A 17,839-nucleotide genomic window follows, 5' to 3' on the forward strand; every position below is an offset into this window, starting at 1 on the left:
GAGAAAATGACTACTTTAGAGGGTGGACTCTACAGCATTATACCCCACTGAGTTCCCTCCCCTCCCCAAACCTTGCCTTCCCCAGGTTCCACCCCCAAATCACCAAGAAGCTTCCCAAGACACAACCAGGCCACTCTCTCTTCCTATTTCTGTAACAAGCCCTCCTTCCCCTAGTCCCACAGACCACTCCTTTCTACGGCCTGTGCATGGCATCCTTTTCTGACATCGCCTGGGAGTCTTCTCCCCTGCCTGGCAAAAGGGATGCGCTGTGTTTCTATGGCAACACTTCTGCCTTGGGATGTATGAATAAAAGATTCACACACACACAACGGCCTTCCGCTCCTTCCCTGGAGGAGGAGCCAAGGAGCTTAACAGCTTTACCAGCCCATCCTTAGTTCCTTCTTCTCTAGCGGGAAACTCCACACACACACACACACACACACTCACACACACAATCCCCATGCTGTGGGCATCCATTTCTCAGGTGCTCATTTGTTTGGGCACAGAAGTGATAGCATCTCAGCAGCATGAAGGAGGCTTGAAGGTAGTCTTTTCCATACACACAACCCTATACGTACAAGTGATAAGCTCACTTAGATTCCTTTTGAGAACCCCAAAAGCAGTGGTCTCTGTAGAGAGGCAGAGGCCATCCTTATAATATAAAAAGGGAATACCACAAACCTTGTGTCTTGGGAGAATGCCTCAGCTATGGTCCCTAAGACACAGTCTCATATTTTTGTACTTCTAGAGTCTGGGGTCTAGGCTGTGACTGGGTACATAATGAGAAACACACACAAATACATCTTCTCACATAGTTAGTCTACTACAATTGCTCACACACAACCTCTTTAGCTTCTGAAGGGGTTGGGCCCTGAGTACTTCCCCAGAGAGTAGGTGATGTGAAAAACCTCTATCTGAGACCTTGGAGAGTTGCTGCCTGTCAGAGTATTCAATGCTAACCTTGACAGACTGATAGTCTGAGTCAGTATAAGCAGCTTCATTTGTATTCATGTGTCTGAATAAAAGCAACAAAAGGTGGCTCATTCTATGTTACGAAGTTTCCTAGAAGCACTCCAGACTCAAACATGGGATACAGGACTGGATAGAACATGGATTCACCTGCGCCTAGTCACTAACTTAAAGAGCAAAGTCATAATCTGATCTCTGCGTATGTGGAATATAGCCTCCTTGGGAAGTACAGGATGTTGAATCATTCATCCTCCTCAAGGAAAGCTCTTCTGGGCTCTCCCAGTCACTGTAGAACCCTTCTGCATTGTATCACCCCATCCATCATTCACACTAGTGACAGTGAAGCAAGCTGCAACCAGATCTTGCATAGGGCTAGATGGAGTCAGCCGAGCATCTTTGCTTGTTATCTACTCTGCTACTGGGTCACAAATTCATAACTAATAGTGATGTGGAAATAAGCCACAAACAGAGGAGCCCTGACACTCCTCTTACACAAAAGGAGCCCTTACACTCCTCTTACACATTGCAAGAACCATCCTTCAGGGTACACAGAAATAATTACAGTCAGGTCCCCAGAGACCTGCTCAAAGGCATTCCCTCAGTGATTACTCTCAATCCCCAAACTTCATCCTCATGGCTAGACAGATACTGGGGGGCTACCTACCTAATACATCGTCCTCATGCCTCCCCCACCCCAGTGCTCAGAACTGAACTCCCAAGCATGTAGATGCCCAATCTGAACACATGAACATGAACACATGAAGCTGCCTTATACTGAATCAGACCCTTGGTCCATCATAGTCAGTATTGTCTACTCAGACTGGCAGTGGCTCTCCAGGGTCTCAGGCAGAGGTCTTTCACATCACCTGCTTGCCTAGTCCCTTTAACTGGAGATGCCGGGGATTGAACCTGGGACCTTCTGCATGCCAAGCAGATGCTCTACCACTGAGCCACAGCTCCTCTGAATCAGGACCATACCATATGATGGCTGATGGTGTGATACTCCTCCTTTCTAAGGTTCGGTGTTTAAAAGACTATGGAGAATTTGAGATTGATGATGGCACAACAATTCTGTTGAAGCAAAATAGCCAGGTATTTATGACAAGACAGCAAAGAGACTGAAGGCACCAGTCATGATAGCCTGTTGATAAATAACTGCTTCCATTTATGTTTACAACCTAAAGTGGACTCACCTTAGTGCCTTTTGTTTGGAAGGAACCCCAGCATAGCTTTGGATCTAGTCAGAGTACTAAAAAGAGGAAGCTATTTTTTGATAGGGGCTGCATCCACAAACAGGCTCTACTGGTAGAGTTCAAGAATTATTATATCAGTTAGCCATATGTGAGAGGACCCGAGCTTATGTACTACTTAATAGCTTTGTAGAAGAAAGCATTCTGACAATGTCACTTTTCTCTCCCCGTGTGAAAAATATGTATCCAAACTCTGGTGGAATGCACTGCCTCGGAGGGTGGTGGAGTTCCCGTCTTTGGAGGTCTTTAAGCAGAGGCTGGATGGCCATCTGTCGGGAGTGCTTTGATTGTGGGATCCTGCATGGTGGGGGGAGGGTTGGGGTCACTGGGGATGTGGGGGGGAGGTAGTTGTTAATTTCCTGCATTGGGCAGGGGGTTGGACTAGATGACCCTGGTGGTTCCTTCCAACTCTATGGTTCTATGATTCTATATGTGAAGAAGGGGCTTAAGCATCCCACCACGTGCTGTTTCCTGAATAGAAGTGGCCCCAAGAAGCCACTATTGGCCTGGTTAATAGAACTTGTATGTAGCCCATGGGTACAAGTGTACACCATCAATACACATGTTTTGCTGTGGGGCAGATAGCAGCTCCCCATGGTAACTTTCAGTCAGGAAAATAGCATGGTGGGAATCCCTCCCTCCCCAAGTACCATGGCCCTCATGCAAGTTGGTCGTCTGCACACCTGGGACTTCAGTTCCAAGTGTGGAACTTGCAGCACATATGTGGTGGACAGGACCAGTGACAGACACAGGAAGGGGTGGCCCAGGGACAATGTATCATGTAGTTAGGTCCTGAGCCCCAAGCAGATGAGACACAAGAGTTGAAGACTGAATATAAATATCCTGAAGGGCTATTAATAAAGGGAGAAATGTAATTTATGGCGAGATTGTCTACTGTGATAGCAAGGTTTAAGTTTTGGAACAGAAGTGGCAACACTGTGACTGATTATAACTTGTGAAGGCAGCCTCTTTCTGTTTTTTAGAGATACCAGCTGAGGAAAGGATGGTTAAAGACAGTTTTTAAGAGACATGGAAGCTGTTTGAGAGAAGCCTGGCTTCTTATAATGAACACTTTTTGTTGTTGTACTGCTGCCTCTGATCAAACACGTTTTCGAATTTCTTCAAAAACCTATTTGATCACAGGCAATTGCAAATAATGGAAAAACTGCTACAATCACCAAAGGCACTACTGGAACGTCTAGAAAATTCAAGCAATTAACATTTTCTTTAAATTATCTCCACTCTCTGAAAAACAATCACCTGCTACCAGATTCTCAAGCCGATCTAAACATTAACTACAACAGCCCAACTGATGTCAGTGTTTTAGGATCCGGGTGTAAATCTGCATATCATATTTATAGATAGCTTTGCTCTTTTTCCAGTTTGATAAATTTGTTCCTTCCATCTTTTGTCAGCTTTAGATTTCGTAATCTTTAGTAAATTTCCACTTTTGATTCACTAATAGTAGGAAAAAAGAGCAAGAGTCCAGTAGCACCTTAAAGACTAACAAAATTTCTGGCAGGGTACGAGCTTTCATGAGCCACAGCTCACTTCTTCAGATACAGCTAGAATGTGAGTCCACCTAGCCTTAAGTAGAAAAGAGTCACATTCTAGCTGTATCTGAAGAAGTGAGCTGTGGTTCATGAAAGCTGCCAGAAATTTCGTTAGTCTTTAATATGCTATTGGACTCTTGTTCTTTTCTACTGCTGTTGACAGACTAACATGGCTTCTCATCATGAACTAATAGTAGGGTATTTCTGTCCCTCTGAGGGCCATGGACACCCAGTGAGTTCTTGAATACATTCCTTGTACAAGATCATAACAGTATTGTGGATGGAAGTGTGTCAACTGCTTGTCCTCTTAACATGGTGTTCTAGTAGCAGGCAATGGGGAGTGGGGGCAGCTTTGAGGATAGAGTTGCTAGACTCAGACAACCAAACATGAAGTTTGCTTTGGAATGTGCATGTGAAAGTTTGCCAACAATGTACAATCCAACAACGGATGGTATCCTACTTTAGGCTGGAAGAAGAGCCTTCAGTCTAAAGAGAATTCCTCCAACTTAAGTGGCTCTTCTATTGGAAACCTGGCCTGATTGAAGTGTCTCCATGTTGGCAACCCTAGCTCCAAGAGAACAAACTTGCTCTCTGAGAGCCAAGAGGTCTATGCATCGAGCATACCCATGAGTCCCCCCTCATCATGGGGGTGGGGAAGACTCATACATACATACATACATAAGGCACTCCCTGAAAAACACTGGATAGCCCCCACTCCCATGCTGGCTTCCTACCTTCAAAACTGGGTTAGTCATTTAAAGGTGTTTCCCAAGTGAAATAGAGTATTCATTTCCCCTACAGCTCTAGCAATGCCATACCGAGCACTTCTTGGCAACAAGATATTTGTTGCATCCTTGTTTTGTCCACTAGAAGGTTACCACTTTTGTCTGGGTTAAGAAGCTGTTTGCAAAATAATATGTATGGGATAAGCTCTGTTAGGCCACTGCTGGAAAACAGCAGGAATCTTGTGAGCTGTAAAAAGCTATGTCAGCTGGGACACCTTTGATGGAGGTTTGGCCATTATTATATAGAGGATGATTAACTAAAAAGCCTGATTAGTTTTCCCTGTCCTCTCTGAGCTTCATCTTCTTTTGAATGCTGGATGCATCTCAAACCAAGGAGCTGGAATTTATCACCCCATATGTACTGGGGGAAGCGGGAGAGGGTGTTCACAGGTTGTTGGGTTAGGCACTGCTGAGTTATTTTGGGACGTGATGCAGCGTTGACTCAGTGTAGTGTTGATGAAGAATTTTTTTCACTTGATCCAAGCCAATGTAGAGACCAGAGAGTAACACTTCTAGCATAATCCATCCCAGGTTTTATAGCAGTCCAGGAGATCATGAGTACTTAGGGAAATAGCTGGCAGTTAGTTGGAATATATTGTACTGCAATCTGTATAATTAAAGTTGTCTGCCTGTTTGGCCTCAAAAAGCCTATTATAGCTGCTACATCTCTCCTTTCCTCTGGGATGCAGCCATACAGGGCTGCTCTGGGGGGTGGGGAGTGAATTAAAAACGCACTGATGCTAGAAAATTCACAGAGGTGAGGAGATTGCTTCCAACACAATTTCGCAGGTCCTAACAGAAACATAAATTATATAGTCCTTCCTTCACCACAGCAACAACGTGATGGGGAAGCTAATGCCCTTTGCCACTTCTCTCAAACCTCCAGCCAGTCATATTTAAGGTCCATGTCATAGGTTATACATTTCTTACAAAGAAGTGCTTTTTTTGTATAGGAAAATGCATGTATCTTATCACTTGTGATGACTGTATACATTATTTAGGAAGGAATAATGAAGAGGGGCTTCCAGCACGTGGACACACAATGAAATGTTACACGTGCAGGCATCACGCTTGATGATCGACATGCATTTTTCCAGGGAAACATGCAGTATCCCCAATCTGCAGTAAAATGAAGGCAGAACTTCCATGATGCATTATGAAATTCTACTCCCTTCACACCCAAAGAGTTGGCTTGGACAGAACCTGACAGATGGTGCTCCTTCCCAGGTGCTCATGCCTAGCTTACTATTGCCAAGGCAGCCACAGCACACGCCAAAGCTAAAGACGGGGGTGGGGGGACATCACATGGATGGGTAAGAGACAGGATTCAGATGAGCCTACAATATTGTCCCTCGCCAGGGAGGGATTGACTCTTGCATTATGCAAGGTATAGAGTTGAGCTTAATAGGTAGGGCTGCCAACCTCCAGGTGAACATAAGAACATAAGAAAAGCCCTGCTGGATCAGACCAAGGCCCATCAAGTCCAGCAGTCTGTTCACACAGTGGCCAACCAGGTGCCTCTACGAAGCCCACACGCAAGATGACTGCAGCAGCATTATCCTGCTTGCTGGGATTACAACTGCTGGGATTACAACTGATTTCCAGGTGACAGCGATTAGTTCACCTAGAGAAAATGGCTGCTTTGGAAGGTGGAATATATGGCATTATGTCCCATTGAAGTCCCTCCTCTCCCCCAAACCCTGCCCTCCTCAGGCTCCACCCCCAAAATCTCCAGGTATTTCTCAGCCTGGAACTAGCTGCCCTACTGGTAAGGTTGCCTAGTATGGACTGGAAAATTCCTGGAGATTTGGGAGCAGACCCTGGGGAAGGCAGAGTTTGGGGAGTGGAGATTGCTCAGCAGGGATGTGATGCCATACAGTCCATCCTCCAAAGCTGCCATTTCCTCCAGGGGAGCTGATATATGTAGTCTGGACATCAGTTGTAATTCCGGGAGAACTCCTGTCCCCACCTGGAGTTTGGCAATCTTGTGGCCTTGTCAAACAGCCACCCCTCAACCTCTATGATAATCCAAGTGTGCCTCTGTGTGGAGGGTATTCAAAATTTTAAAGGAGTGCTTCAACATTTTAAAGGACTCCTTCAAAATTCCCCACTGTTCAGAACACAGTTAGCAATTTTCTTGACAAGTGACCTGGGAAGAATAGCCATATTCACCATTGTGGAGGACTGTAAAGTACCTATACATTATGAAGAACTGAATGACCACACAAGTTATTTTGCAATGTATGATTAGCATAGCAGGGTTCCTGCCTCTGTTTGTAGGAATATATCTCTGCAGTGCAAAGCAAAAAGGGGAGGTATGGTACGGATATGGCACTGGGAAATGTAGGCGAGCTCCAGTGTACAGTTCAGCATACAACACATTGTACTTTCATTCAGTACTTACACACACACCTTTCCCTCTTCCAAACACTCATATATGCAGAACTGGGGGAAGTCAGTGAACTTCTGCCCAGCATATGATCCCTGCCATAAAAGCTGAGCCAGCCAAGGGTTTAGTCCTATGGAAAATATCTACCTTGATCACTCCAAGAACACTGTATTAGTGCTAGCTCCGTGTTTTCAAGGCTCTTCATGTCAGACTGCTGTCCTGACCTGGATGGCAGCCCAATCTCGTCAGATCTTGGAAGCTAAGCAGGGCTGGTACTGGTTACTACTTGGATGGGAGACCACAAGGACATCCAGGGTCACGACACAGAGGCATGCGTGAAATGGCAAACCACCTCTGAACATCTCTTGCCTTGAAAACTGTACAGAGTCACCATCAGCTGGTGACTTGATGGCATTTTATACACCCAAAAGTCAGGCTGTTACTGACGTGTCTGAAAATATGAGAAGCAGTTGCCCCTCCCCATTCTGCACCCGTGCCTTCCACAGGTAGGTGGCAACAAAGAGTGGCAAGAAAGTACATAGAGGCTGCTCCTCCTCCTCGTGCATATGGCAGAAATATGGCAGCAGCAGCTGTGTCCCCTCCTCAGCCCTGTGGCTCAGTGACCTCCCCTGCGCCACAGAGGGAAGGTGGCATAGGTAGGAAGCAGAACAGCAGAAAGAGGCATCTCTGGTCATTGGTGAACCCTCTGTCAGGTCCCAGGGCCCAACTTGTTGCCCATGATGTGAGCCATGACTGCCTCCATCATCTTGTACATGTGCAGGAACTCCATAGTGTCACTAACTAGAATATGGTGGCTGAGAGGATCTACTCAGCTCCCGGCCCAGCCATCCTGGGGTCCTCAACGTTGCTGCACCTGCAGGCACTTTGGGAATTCTGAGAAAGGGTAGTGAGTGTCATCACAAAATGGCTGCCATGGAGGGCCCTCCACCCTCTCCCCATATTTATTTATGAATAAGGTTTTGATTAAATGGATATACTGGGTAGGGTTGCCAGCTCCAGGCTGGGAATTACCTGGAGGTTTTTGGGGCGGAGCCTGAGGTGGGTGGGTTTGGAGAAGGGAGGGACTTCAATGCCATAGGGTCCAATTGCCAAAGCGGCCATTTTCTCCAGGGGAACTGATCTCTAGTGGCTGGAGATCAGTTGTAATAGCAGGAGATCTCCAGCCACCACCTGTTTTGTTTGCTACAACCACCTGGAGGTTGGCAACCCTACAGAGAAGATGAAAGATTTTGATTTTTGTAGCAGGCCAAGAAAATTTTCAAGTAACACTGCAATTGCCCAAGCTTGCTAATATTTCGATAGGGGCATAGGACCCTAATTAAAATAAATTGTGGTGGGTGGGCTTCGTTACCACTAGGCTTGCCAACCTCCAGGTGGCGGCAGGAGATCTCCTCCTATTACAATTGATCTCCAGCCTATAGAGATCAGTTCACCTGGAGAAAATGGCCACTTTGGCAATTGGACTCTATGACATTTAAGTCCCTCCCCTCCCAAACCCTGCCCTCCTTAGGCTCCACCCCAAAACCTCCCACCGGTTGCAAAGAGGGACCTGGGAACCCTAGTTACCACTTGTAAGCTTTCCAGGATTGGGGATTCTAGTACATTGAAGCCAGCATATTTTATCTGATCTGCATTTGACAGGCTATTCTGCATGTGGCAGGTCCCAAGAGGGTGGAGTGGCTTTCCCACAATGAAATTATAGGAACCTAAATCCTTGACTCTCACTATCTCTACAGGCTCTTCTCATATTTCCTTTCACATTGTAGTGAGGGTCCCTCTCCCCTCACTTCCTTCCTGCTGACAGTGGAACTACTGTTGTAGAAAATTAGTTTTTTTTAGCACACTTATGTCCCAAATGAAGATTAAAAGAGCCAAGCGGCAAGCTCAGAGGCACTCTTTAACTACTGCCTGGACTTTTTAGGCAGCTCTTCTTTTCCCCGCCCCATTTCACCACCACTACTGCAACCTCTGTATCCTCCCACTACTTTTACTATGGAGAAGGGGTATGAGGTAGGAGCAAAGGACAAAAGGGAGGAAGGAATGAAAACATAAAGGAAAGAGTGGAAAAGAAGGGAGTGGTGATGGACAAAGAACAGAAGGGAATTTGACAACGAATAAGGAAGAAGTATGGAAGGGATCTGGAATGTAGAACTTTTTAGCATTCTTCCATGCTCCCCTCCACAGGCAATAATCAATTTGCTCATTGGTAGTAGCAGATAGGCAACACTTCTTGAAATTTGGGACAGAACCATTGACTCTTCCATACAAAAACCTAAAGTAATAATAAGAACTGGACATTAAAAAACAAAAACAAAGATAGATACACCTAAAACAAGTGGCAGACCCACGAGGACTTGTGGGGAGCATCTTATTCCCCCCACACACACTATTTCATCTTTCCCATCCTGAAAGCCCCCATAACCTCTCCCCTTTCCCTGCTTCCTTCTATCCTACCCACCCACCCCCACCCAGCCAACCAACCTTTATCTGTCCCCCATCTTCAGCTGTCCCTCCTTCCGTTTCTCTGGCAGACTCTCCTTGGGGAAATTCTGGCCAAGCTGCATGGTGCCGGCTGAACTGGGCCCAGTTGCACAGTGGGGAACCTGCAAGGATTTGGGGGTTACCTTGCCGACCCCTCCCCACTCTATTTCCTCTTTCCCTTTCGGCAGCTCTCATATCCTCACCTTTCCTGCTTCCTTATCCTTTTTTTTATAATTGTTTATATATTTTGAAAAATAATAAAAACTAACAGTTCAACAATTAATAAAAGTCATCAAAAAGGTTAAAAACAATAAATTATTGTTGAGAATACAAATATATTTGAATAAAATATAAAGACTTCCCCTTCATCTGTCTATCTCATTATAAAGTTATATACTATCTTGTATAGAGTTCTAATCCTAATATTATCACATATATATAGTTAAATTTTTTGTATCAAAATCAAATATAATAAATTCATTTTATCAAATCATATATAACTATTATCCACCTTGAAATCGATCTTATTATAGTAACTATACATTTTAATATAAAAACATCCCTAATATTAGTAAAAAATAGATTAGATCAATGAATAACCCTTAAATTCCCCCATTTGAATTCTTTGGAGGTTGAACTTATATCCAACTGAGGTCCCTCCCCAGGCTCCACCCTCAGATGACCCAGAATTTTCCAACCTGGAGTTGACAACCTTAGCCAGATCAAGTTGTACCATCTCGGTGACAAAAGCAACATATTCTTTTTTTAAACAGACTGCTGCAAAAACAACAAAATGCAGCGGGCAAGCTTGTAAATTTTCTAGAATTCTTCATCATCCCGGATGCATTTTAAAAAAGCAGGAAGGGGGAGGAGCCTTCAGGCACTGATGGTCTTGTATTCCCTTTGTTCTGAGTGGGATTGCTTTGTTGACTTCACCTCTTCAGGTTCTAAGGTCCTTTTCTCTGGGTCTGACAAACATCTGATCTAGCAGGGGGAGTGCAGGGATATGCTTCTTTAACCCTATGCAACTTCCCCCATGCCTCTCCTAAACTTCATTCTTCAGGACAGACCAATGTGGGCCACCTTAATCTTTTGCAAAGACAGGGCTATAATATTACAAAATATGACAAAAGGAGACATGTCAACATTATGATGATCACATGTAGCAGTGTTTAACTGCAGCGGGTTTACTGTTCTTATAGAAGATACCTTTGTGTCCAAACAGATCAACATCAGAAAAGGGAATCTGATATCATGGTGAACAGCCTTCCCCAACCTTGTCTCATGCAAATCACCCTGTTCCATTATTCAGAATACAAACACCACTTTCCCTTTTTGGAAGTGTGATCTTTCTTTAATTATCTTCCCGGTAAAAGATTGTCTACACCTCTCCATAATTCTTGTCACAGAAAATTCTGACTGTCCACATTAATAAGCTTGTTTCTCAAGGGCAAATGGCTTTCAAAGCTTCCTTGTGAGTTGTGAATCATTACAGATGAACATTGAGAAATAAGCATCCTGAAGTAGGCATTTCCTTCAGGGGAACTGAGCTCCATAGTTTGGAGATCACTTAGTAATTCTGGGAGAACTCCAAACCTCACCAGGAGGTTGGCAACCTTAAGTGCAACCCTAAGCAGAAGTGTACCATTCTAAGTCCATTGACTTCAATGGGCTCAGTAGGGCGCAAATCTGTTTAGGATTGCACAGTAAATGACATGGCCTCTTTCCTAACATTCTTTCTGACGGGCTACTTTTTCTGTGTGAAGGCATGTGTGTTTCCCCACCATGATGGGGGAAAGGTTATCTAATAAAATAACTCTAAAACAATGCTTCTGTTTGCTGAATAAAGATTTTAAAACAAGGACATTTGTAGCAGCATCATATAGGATCCCATTTTATATCATTCTTTACAACCAGTGTCCATGTTCTTGCATCTGACTTTACCATTAAATTCTTTGTGTTTGGGGTTTTACTATAGGTAGACAATGAAATTTGCTTCAAATGAACACTGCTCTATAGCCAACTGGAAAGCTCGAAGTACCCAGAGGTGGTTTTATTTATTTTAAAAATATTTATAGGCCCATCTTGGTTGATGTAGAGATGTTTTGGGCACACTGGCTCCTAATCCGATGTGCATCCTCCAAGACCCAACTGGCGTTAGAAGCTCTCTGTATTCCCCACCCATTCCCGGCCTTCCTTGTCTGCCACGTCCAGCCTTCTGCTGATTCCTGTGTGTAATGAAGGCGGGGGAGGAGGTGTCTGCTTCATTCTGCTCACACTCCCCTCCCTTTTAGCTTTCATCACCACCTGCAGCTGCTGTCCCAGTTCATTAAGTCCATTGTGGCTGGGCTGTCATCAACTGCCCGCTGAAGCCCTCTTCAAAGTAATAGAAAGAACAAGCTGCTTGGCCACGAGCCTATCAGCTGCGCTCAAAAGAGAGGATGGGGAGGGGCCAACTCTGATTGGATCATTAGGATGACGGGAGACACAACAGCTGAGCCAAGTAATAGCAGAAGCTGCTGAAGATATAAGTTGACCTTTCCAGAAAGGCACCAGGTGCACATGGAAGGGGGAATCTCCAGAGACCTGTTTGTAAGGGTACCTTTGTGTCTGGGAGATACTTGCAAATGCATGACCTTTTCAGGATGCTCTAAAGCCAGTTTCACCTCCTTCCTCTCCTCTGGTACATATATTTGAGATCATCTCCATGCAGGCAGGACTACTCCAGGCAGAACATGATTCATGGGAGGAGGGGGAAAGCAGTTGCTGCCTCCTGGTAAGGGCTGAAACTGGGACAGACCTTGGTGTTGGGGGGCAAGAGGTCCCTGCTTGGTGTAAAAAATCCACTGAGTTCCTATAGAAGTGAGGGGATCTGATGAAAGCAGCTCCAAGAAGCAGCAACCAAGTCCTGGTGGGGTGCCATCCATGCAAATTGAGTATTTCCCTGTAGGTGAGAGCTCCCATGACAGGACAGACAGGATCAGAGCCATTAAAAAATTAGCCTGAAAGGAGTTCATGGGCCAGTCCACAGAAAAAGCGGCCTAAAACAAGCCTGGCAGACTCCACCTGAGATAATCTAGGCTCAAATATTTACCTACTTTCCCTCCCACTTCAGGTGTCCCATGCGTAGAGTTCCTGGCCCTAAGAGTTATGCTATGGAACACTGGAATTAATGGGTTCCATGAATGTTTGGAGGAATTGCATGTTCAACAACAAAAGCAGCTTCCTTTGTTATAGACCTGATACACGCAGATAATTTAGAGATATTCTGTGCTATTTAGAACACATGAAGCTGCCTTATACTGAATCAGACCCTTGGTCCATCAAAGTCAGTATTGTCAACTCAGACCGGCAGTGGCTCTCCAGGGTCTCAGGCAGAGGTCTTTCACATCACCTACTTGCCTAGTCCCTTTAACTGGAGATGCCGGGGATTGAACCTGGGACCTTCTGCATGCCAAACAGAGGCTCTACCACTGAGCCACAGCCCCGCCCCAAATTTTGTGAACTGTCTCTAGATCTGGTACAAAGAAGTGCCATATATTTCATCCACTGAACCCTGTATCCCCAGCTGTAGCGAGGACTAACACTATAAGCTGGTTTTGAAGTAGCCAAATCAATGAAAGACCCAAATGCACAAGATATTACTTATAAATGAACCAACCTAGCAAAATCATGCATCTTTGTCACATAAATATGAAATGGTTTGAAGCTTAATGTGAACAACAAAGATCTGGAGGATTTATCTTATGGTTATATATTCCAAAGCCATTCTATTGCACTTAGAACCTGCACTCATTGCCAAACTCAATGACAAATGTAGGGGCGCTTGGACATTAATAGGCTACTCATAGCAAACAGAACGAAGGAAGAAAGGGTGTTCAAGGAGAAGAGCAAGATTGTGCCTGCACAAATGGAGCAGGCAGTAGAGGCCTCTGACCAGGAGCCAGGGCAGCCTTCCAGTGTGGTTTAGTGGTTGAGAGCCAGCATGCTGTAGTGGTTAAGAGTGGTGGGCTCTAATCTGGTGACCAGGTTTGTCTCCCCACTCCTCCACATGAAGCCTGCAGGGTGACCTTGGGCTAGTCACAGTTCTCTTCAAACTCTCTCAGCCTCACCTACCTCACAAGGTGTTTGTTGGGGGGTGGGGAAGGGAAGGCGATTGAAAGCCCCTTTGAGACTCCTTAAAGGTAGAGAAAAACAGGATATAAAAACCAACTCTTCTTCTTCTTCTCTGTCATATCTGGATGTCACCATATTCAGTGAACTATCGTGCCAAGCAGGCTTTGTCTTGACAGCCCCATCTTTTTAACAATAATCCCATGCCGCCTCTTCGGACATCCAACAGTTCGGCCCTCTCCTTGGTTCCTGATGCATTGCTGCTCTTAGTAGAAGCAGGAGCTGGGCTACAATCATGGGTATGGGCAAGGACAGACTGTTGGGTGTCCTCAAGGAAGACAAGGAGGGCTCTCTATTGAGAGTGAATAGCTGGCTGAGGAATCGTGTGTAGGGTTGCCAACCTCCAGGTACTAGCTAGAGATCTCCTGCTATTACAACTGACCTCCAGCCGATAGAAATCAGATCACCTGGATAAAATGGCCGCATTGGTAGGGTTGCCAACCTCCACGTGGCGTAGGGTTGCCAACTGCCAGGAAGTAGCAGGAGATCTCCTGCTAATTCAACTGATCTCCAGCCAACAGAGATCAGATTGCTTGGAGAAAAATGGCCGCTTTGGCAATTGAACTCTATTGCATTGAATCCCCTCCCCTCCCCAAACCCCGCCCTCCTGAGGCTCTGCCCCAAAAATCTTCTGCCAGTGGTGAAGAGGGACCTGGCAACCCTAATGTGATGGCAGGAGATCTCCTGCTATTACAACTGATCTCCAGCCAATAGAGATCAGTTCACCTGGAGAAAATGGCCGCATTGGCAATTGGAGTCTATGGCATTGAAGTCCGTCCCCTCCCAAAACTCCACACTCCTCAGGCTCCGCCCCCAAAATATCCCGCCAGTGGCGAAGAGGGACCTAGCAACCCTATGCATTGGCAATTGGACTCTATGGCATTGATGTCCCTCCCCTCCCCAAACCCCACCCTCCTCAGGCTCCGCCCCATAAACCTCCCACTGGTAATGAAGAGGGACCTGGCAACCCCCTGTATTAGGCCTGACAGGGGCACAGTGTGTGCAGAGCTGCCCTGAAAGGAAAACTGGGTCTTATGGAAGGTCTTCTTACACCCTGCTGAGGTGATATGCATAGTTTATTGTTCAGGTGTGGTGCCAGAGAAATAAATGTGAGAAAATATTCAAGAAGTAAATTAGAGAAGTTTGGCCAACTCGCAGCAATAAGATAGCACCAGCGGCAAATAGTCAGTGTTACAGAGATGCTAATCATGAACATTGTCTCTTACAAAAGTTCACACCAGCAGTGGTGTAATCAGGGCTAGCAAATGGCTGTATATTTACTGAATCGCACAGCTGAGAATATGCTTTCTCATTCAAAACAGTACTTTATAGCTGCGGATGCTGCTCCCACCAACTACTGTGATGCTGGCCTGTGTACACATTCCCATCAGGAGATAATACCAATAGTGTACCACTAATATTAGTATTACCACCAGGAAGTAGTTATGAGTAGGAGGCCTGGGAAAACCTTGACAGAGCTCCAAGAAGCATACCATCTAGACAAAAGAGAGAGACCAGTGGTGCATAGGCATTCAGAGATTCTGGGTGTATTGGAAGAGAAAAAACATATAACAGGTGGGCAGCCAGATTCACACTGACACTCCCCCCAAAAAAAATTGTGTTTAGAGGGTTCAGCAAAGCATTTTGATATAAGAAAGAGGCATTTTATCTGAACCCGGCACAATTATGTGAAACTGACAGTGTCTGTCTATATAGTCCTGCTGCCATCTCCAGATATCAAACCCCATCATCCTGGTCCTATGAATAGGGCCCATGCATTCTTCCATGCCCAGTCTGACCTGTGTTGTCCCATCCCCTGTGCTGTGTACATCACACACCCCGTTGGACCTCCTTGAAACTAGCAGAGGGTGTCTCTTCTGTTGCCAGAGGCATTCAGACAGGAGTGGGGACCCCAAAGCAAAACTGTCTGCATTCCCACAGGAAGGTGATAAGGACAGGGGTGGGGGCTTGGTTTCAGCAAAGTCTTTGGATCCAGTACTGTTTGTGGGAGTGCTTGAATCAGGCATTAATCCACCCAGTACACCTTCTGGGCTCCTTCAGCACAAAGAACTCTTCTGTTCATATTTCAAACTCTCTCTTTCAGCCAGCCAGCTCTGAGAAACAGGGAACACATTATATATGCAACTGGAGCCGGGAGAACATCTGTGAGGTTTGTGCCCCAAAGGTGCAGGAAGGACCCCTGATGCCCAAAGCCCTCAGCAGCAGTGATCCTCCACATAATTTGAGGTGCCCTCAGCAGGCGCTGTGGTGGGCATCCATCTCCCCAGTCCCTGTAACAGCCAGGAAGGTGTTATTGGTATTTGACGCAGAAGGAGTTGCAGCCTGGCACAGCACAAGCCAGGCGGCCCACAGATGCATTTTACTCTCCTCACGGCCAAAATGCGCTTCAGCCAAGGACACATTCCAGAGCTTCAGGGACAAGTGTGTGTGTGTGTTTGTGTGTCACAGAGGTGAGGTGAGCTGGAGAGCCAAGAAAAGTGTAAGGCCACCGGAGAGAGGATGTGCACAAGTTAAGAGTCTCTGTGAAGAGCACCTAGCCAGTAGCAGCTCTGCCACTGATTCGTGCCAGAAGAGATCATTTATTCTTGCCCTCTGGAGGTCTCGATGAGAGGAATCCCATTTTGCAATCCTCCCGTATAGTCCTAACCCCACAGAGTGTCCTTAGAGTGAATGACACAAGCCTGTACTATCGCCGTCCATATGTGATGCCTCTGCACAACCCAACCCCTGTCTATTGCCTGTTCCGCTCTTATGCCTAGTTCTCCTGCCCTGCCAAAAGGATTCCACCTCGGCCCTGAACTCACTTTCCCCCCTTAACACTCGTCTCTGTCATTCTCTGCAGTTCTCAGCAGTCAGATGCAATCAACTACCTCCACAAACCTAAGCAGCAGGGAGGGCACAGTCAGGACCTGGAAGCATCCGAGCCTGTGGAGTGATAGGAGACTAGGCGGTGAGCTGAAACAAGGCCCTCTAGCCCAAGAGGGATTGTTCACTCAGGCTGGCAACACAGGCTGCAGCCTGAAGCGGGAGCAAAATAGACACTGCTCCAGGGATGATGGCGGGAGGAGCAGCCTCATAGTAGTTAGTCCCTGGCCTGAAGCACTGACCCTCTAAAAGGGAACAACAATAGCAAGTGTGGTAGCAAGCTAGGACAGTGACATTGCTAACAAGAGGAGAGGAAGCTGTTGTGCGTACCTGTGCTGCAAGAGTTGGCTCGGTCTCAGCTGGAGGGCTCTCGGCATGGCCAGTGGAGTTTCCTGCCCCCATTGACCAACAGCAAGCGCAGTTCCTCTTCCTGTCTCCCGTACCACCCTGCTGAGTCGACGAGCTGACCTCAGCATGTCACTGAGACACACTGACAGGCACAGGTGCTCAGCCAGACCAGCTCACGAAGTTGTCCTGTCAATCATTCGTCCTGCAAGCCAGTTCCCTATGAAATGCCAGTCCCCAAGTTTAAGATCGTATTTGGGACAGGTGGAGAAGTCCTGGCACCAGCTGCATCTGGTTCACATTGGAGCCTCTGCCCCACTTCTTTAAGTTGCGGTTCATTTCGTAGACCATGATCAAGGCCCATCACAGGCCTCTGCTCTCTCTCTTCCTGCCATCTGATATGCAGTGGGTGACTATATGAAGGGCCTTCTCAGTGTTGGCATGAAGATTATGACACTCACTCCCAAGGGAAGTTTTGCCCAGATCCCTCAAACCATTATGTTTAACTGGCAAACTCTGACTCTGCTGGTTTTGCAGACCATTAGGGAGAGCCAATGATGACTTGGCATCTTTAGGTCCTTATTTGTTTTATTGCTCTTAATGATCTGTTTATACTGTTTGCTTATGCTTTATATTTTTATTTTTTGTTGTTGTATGTTTTTGCATCGATGTTAAATTCCCTTGCAGAATGGAAACTGAAATATAAATGGAACAAACAAATCAATATTTGTCTCCCATCTCTGACAGCCACTGGAGGAGGAATGGGGTGATTACAACAACCAGAAGAAACCCTAGAGATTAGGGGCTGCCAACTCTGGGTTGGGAAATTCCTGGTGATTTAGGGGTATGTCCCAGGACGGACGGAGTTTAGGATGGAGAAGGATCTCCACAAGGTATAATGCCATAGAATCCACCCTTCAAAGCAGACATTATCTTCAGGTGAACTGATCTCTGTAGTCTAGAGATCAGTTGTAATTCTAGGAGATA

The 17,839-nt window shown here is 46.0% G+C and overlaps 1 protein-coding gene across 1 annotated transcript in view; it reads right to left on the reverse strand.

Moving 5' to 3' along the window:
* The window catches only part of GOLGA7B (golgin A7 family member B), a 40,604-nt gene extending 23,695 nt beyond the window's left edge, over nucleotides 1-16,909 (reverse strand). The window contains exon 1 of the mRNA XM_056850008.1: nucleotides 16,838-16,909. Coding sequence (XP_056705986.1) covers nucleotides 16,838-16,909 — 72 coding nt within the window. The remainder of the gene's footprint in view (nucleotides 1-16,837) is intronic.
* Nucleotides 16,910-17,839: the final 930 nt, after the last annotated feature.

Source organism: Euleptes europaea, chromosome 5 (assembly GCF_029931775.1).
Source record: "Euleptes europaea isolate rEulEur1 chromosome 5, rEulEur1.hap1, whole genome shotgun sequence".
NCBI classification, from domain to species: Eukaryota; Metazoa; Chordata; class Lepidosauria; order Squamata; family Sphaerodactylidae; genus Euleptes; species Euleptes europaea.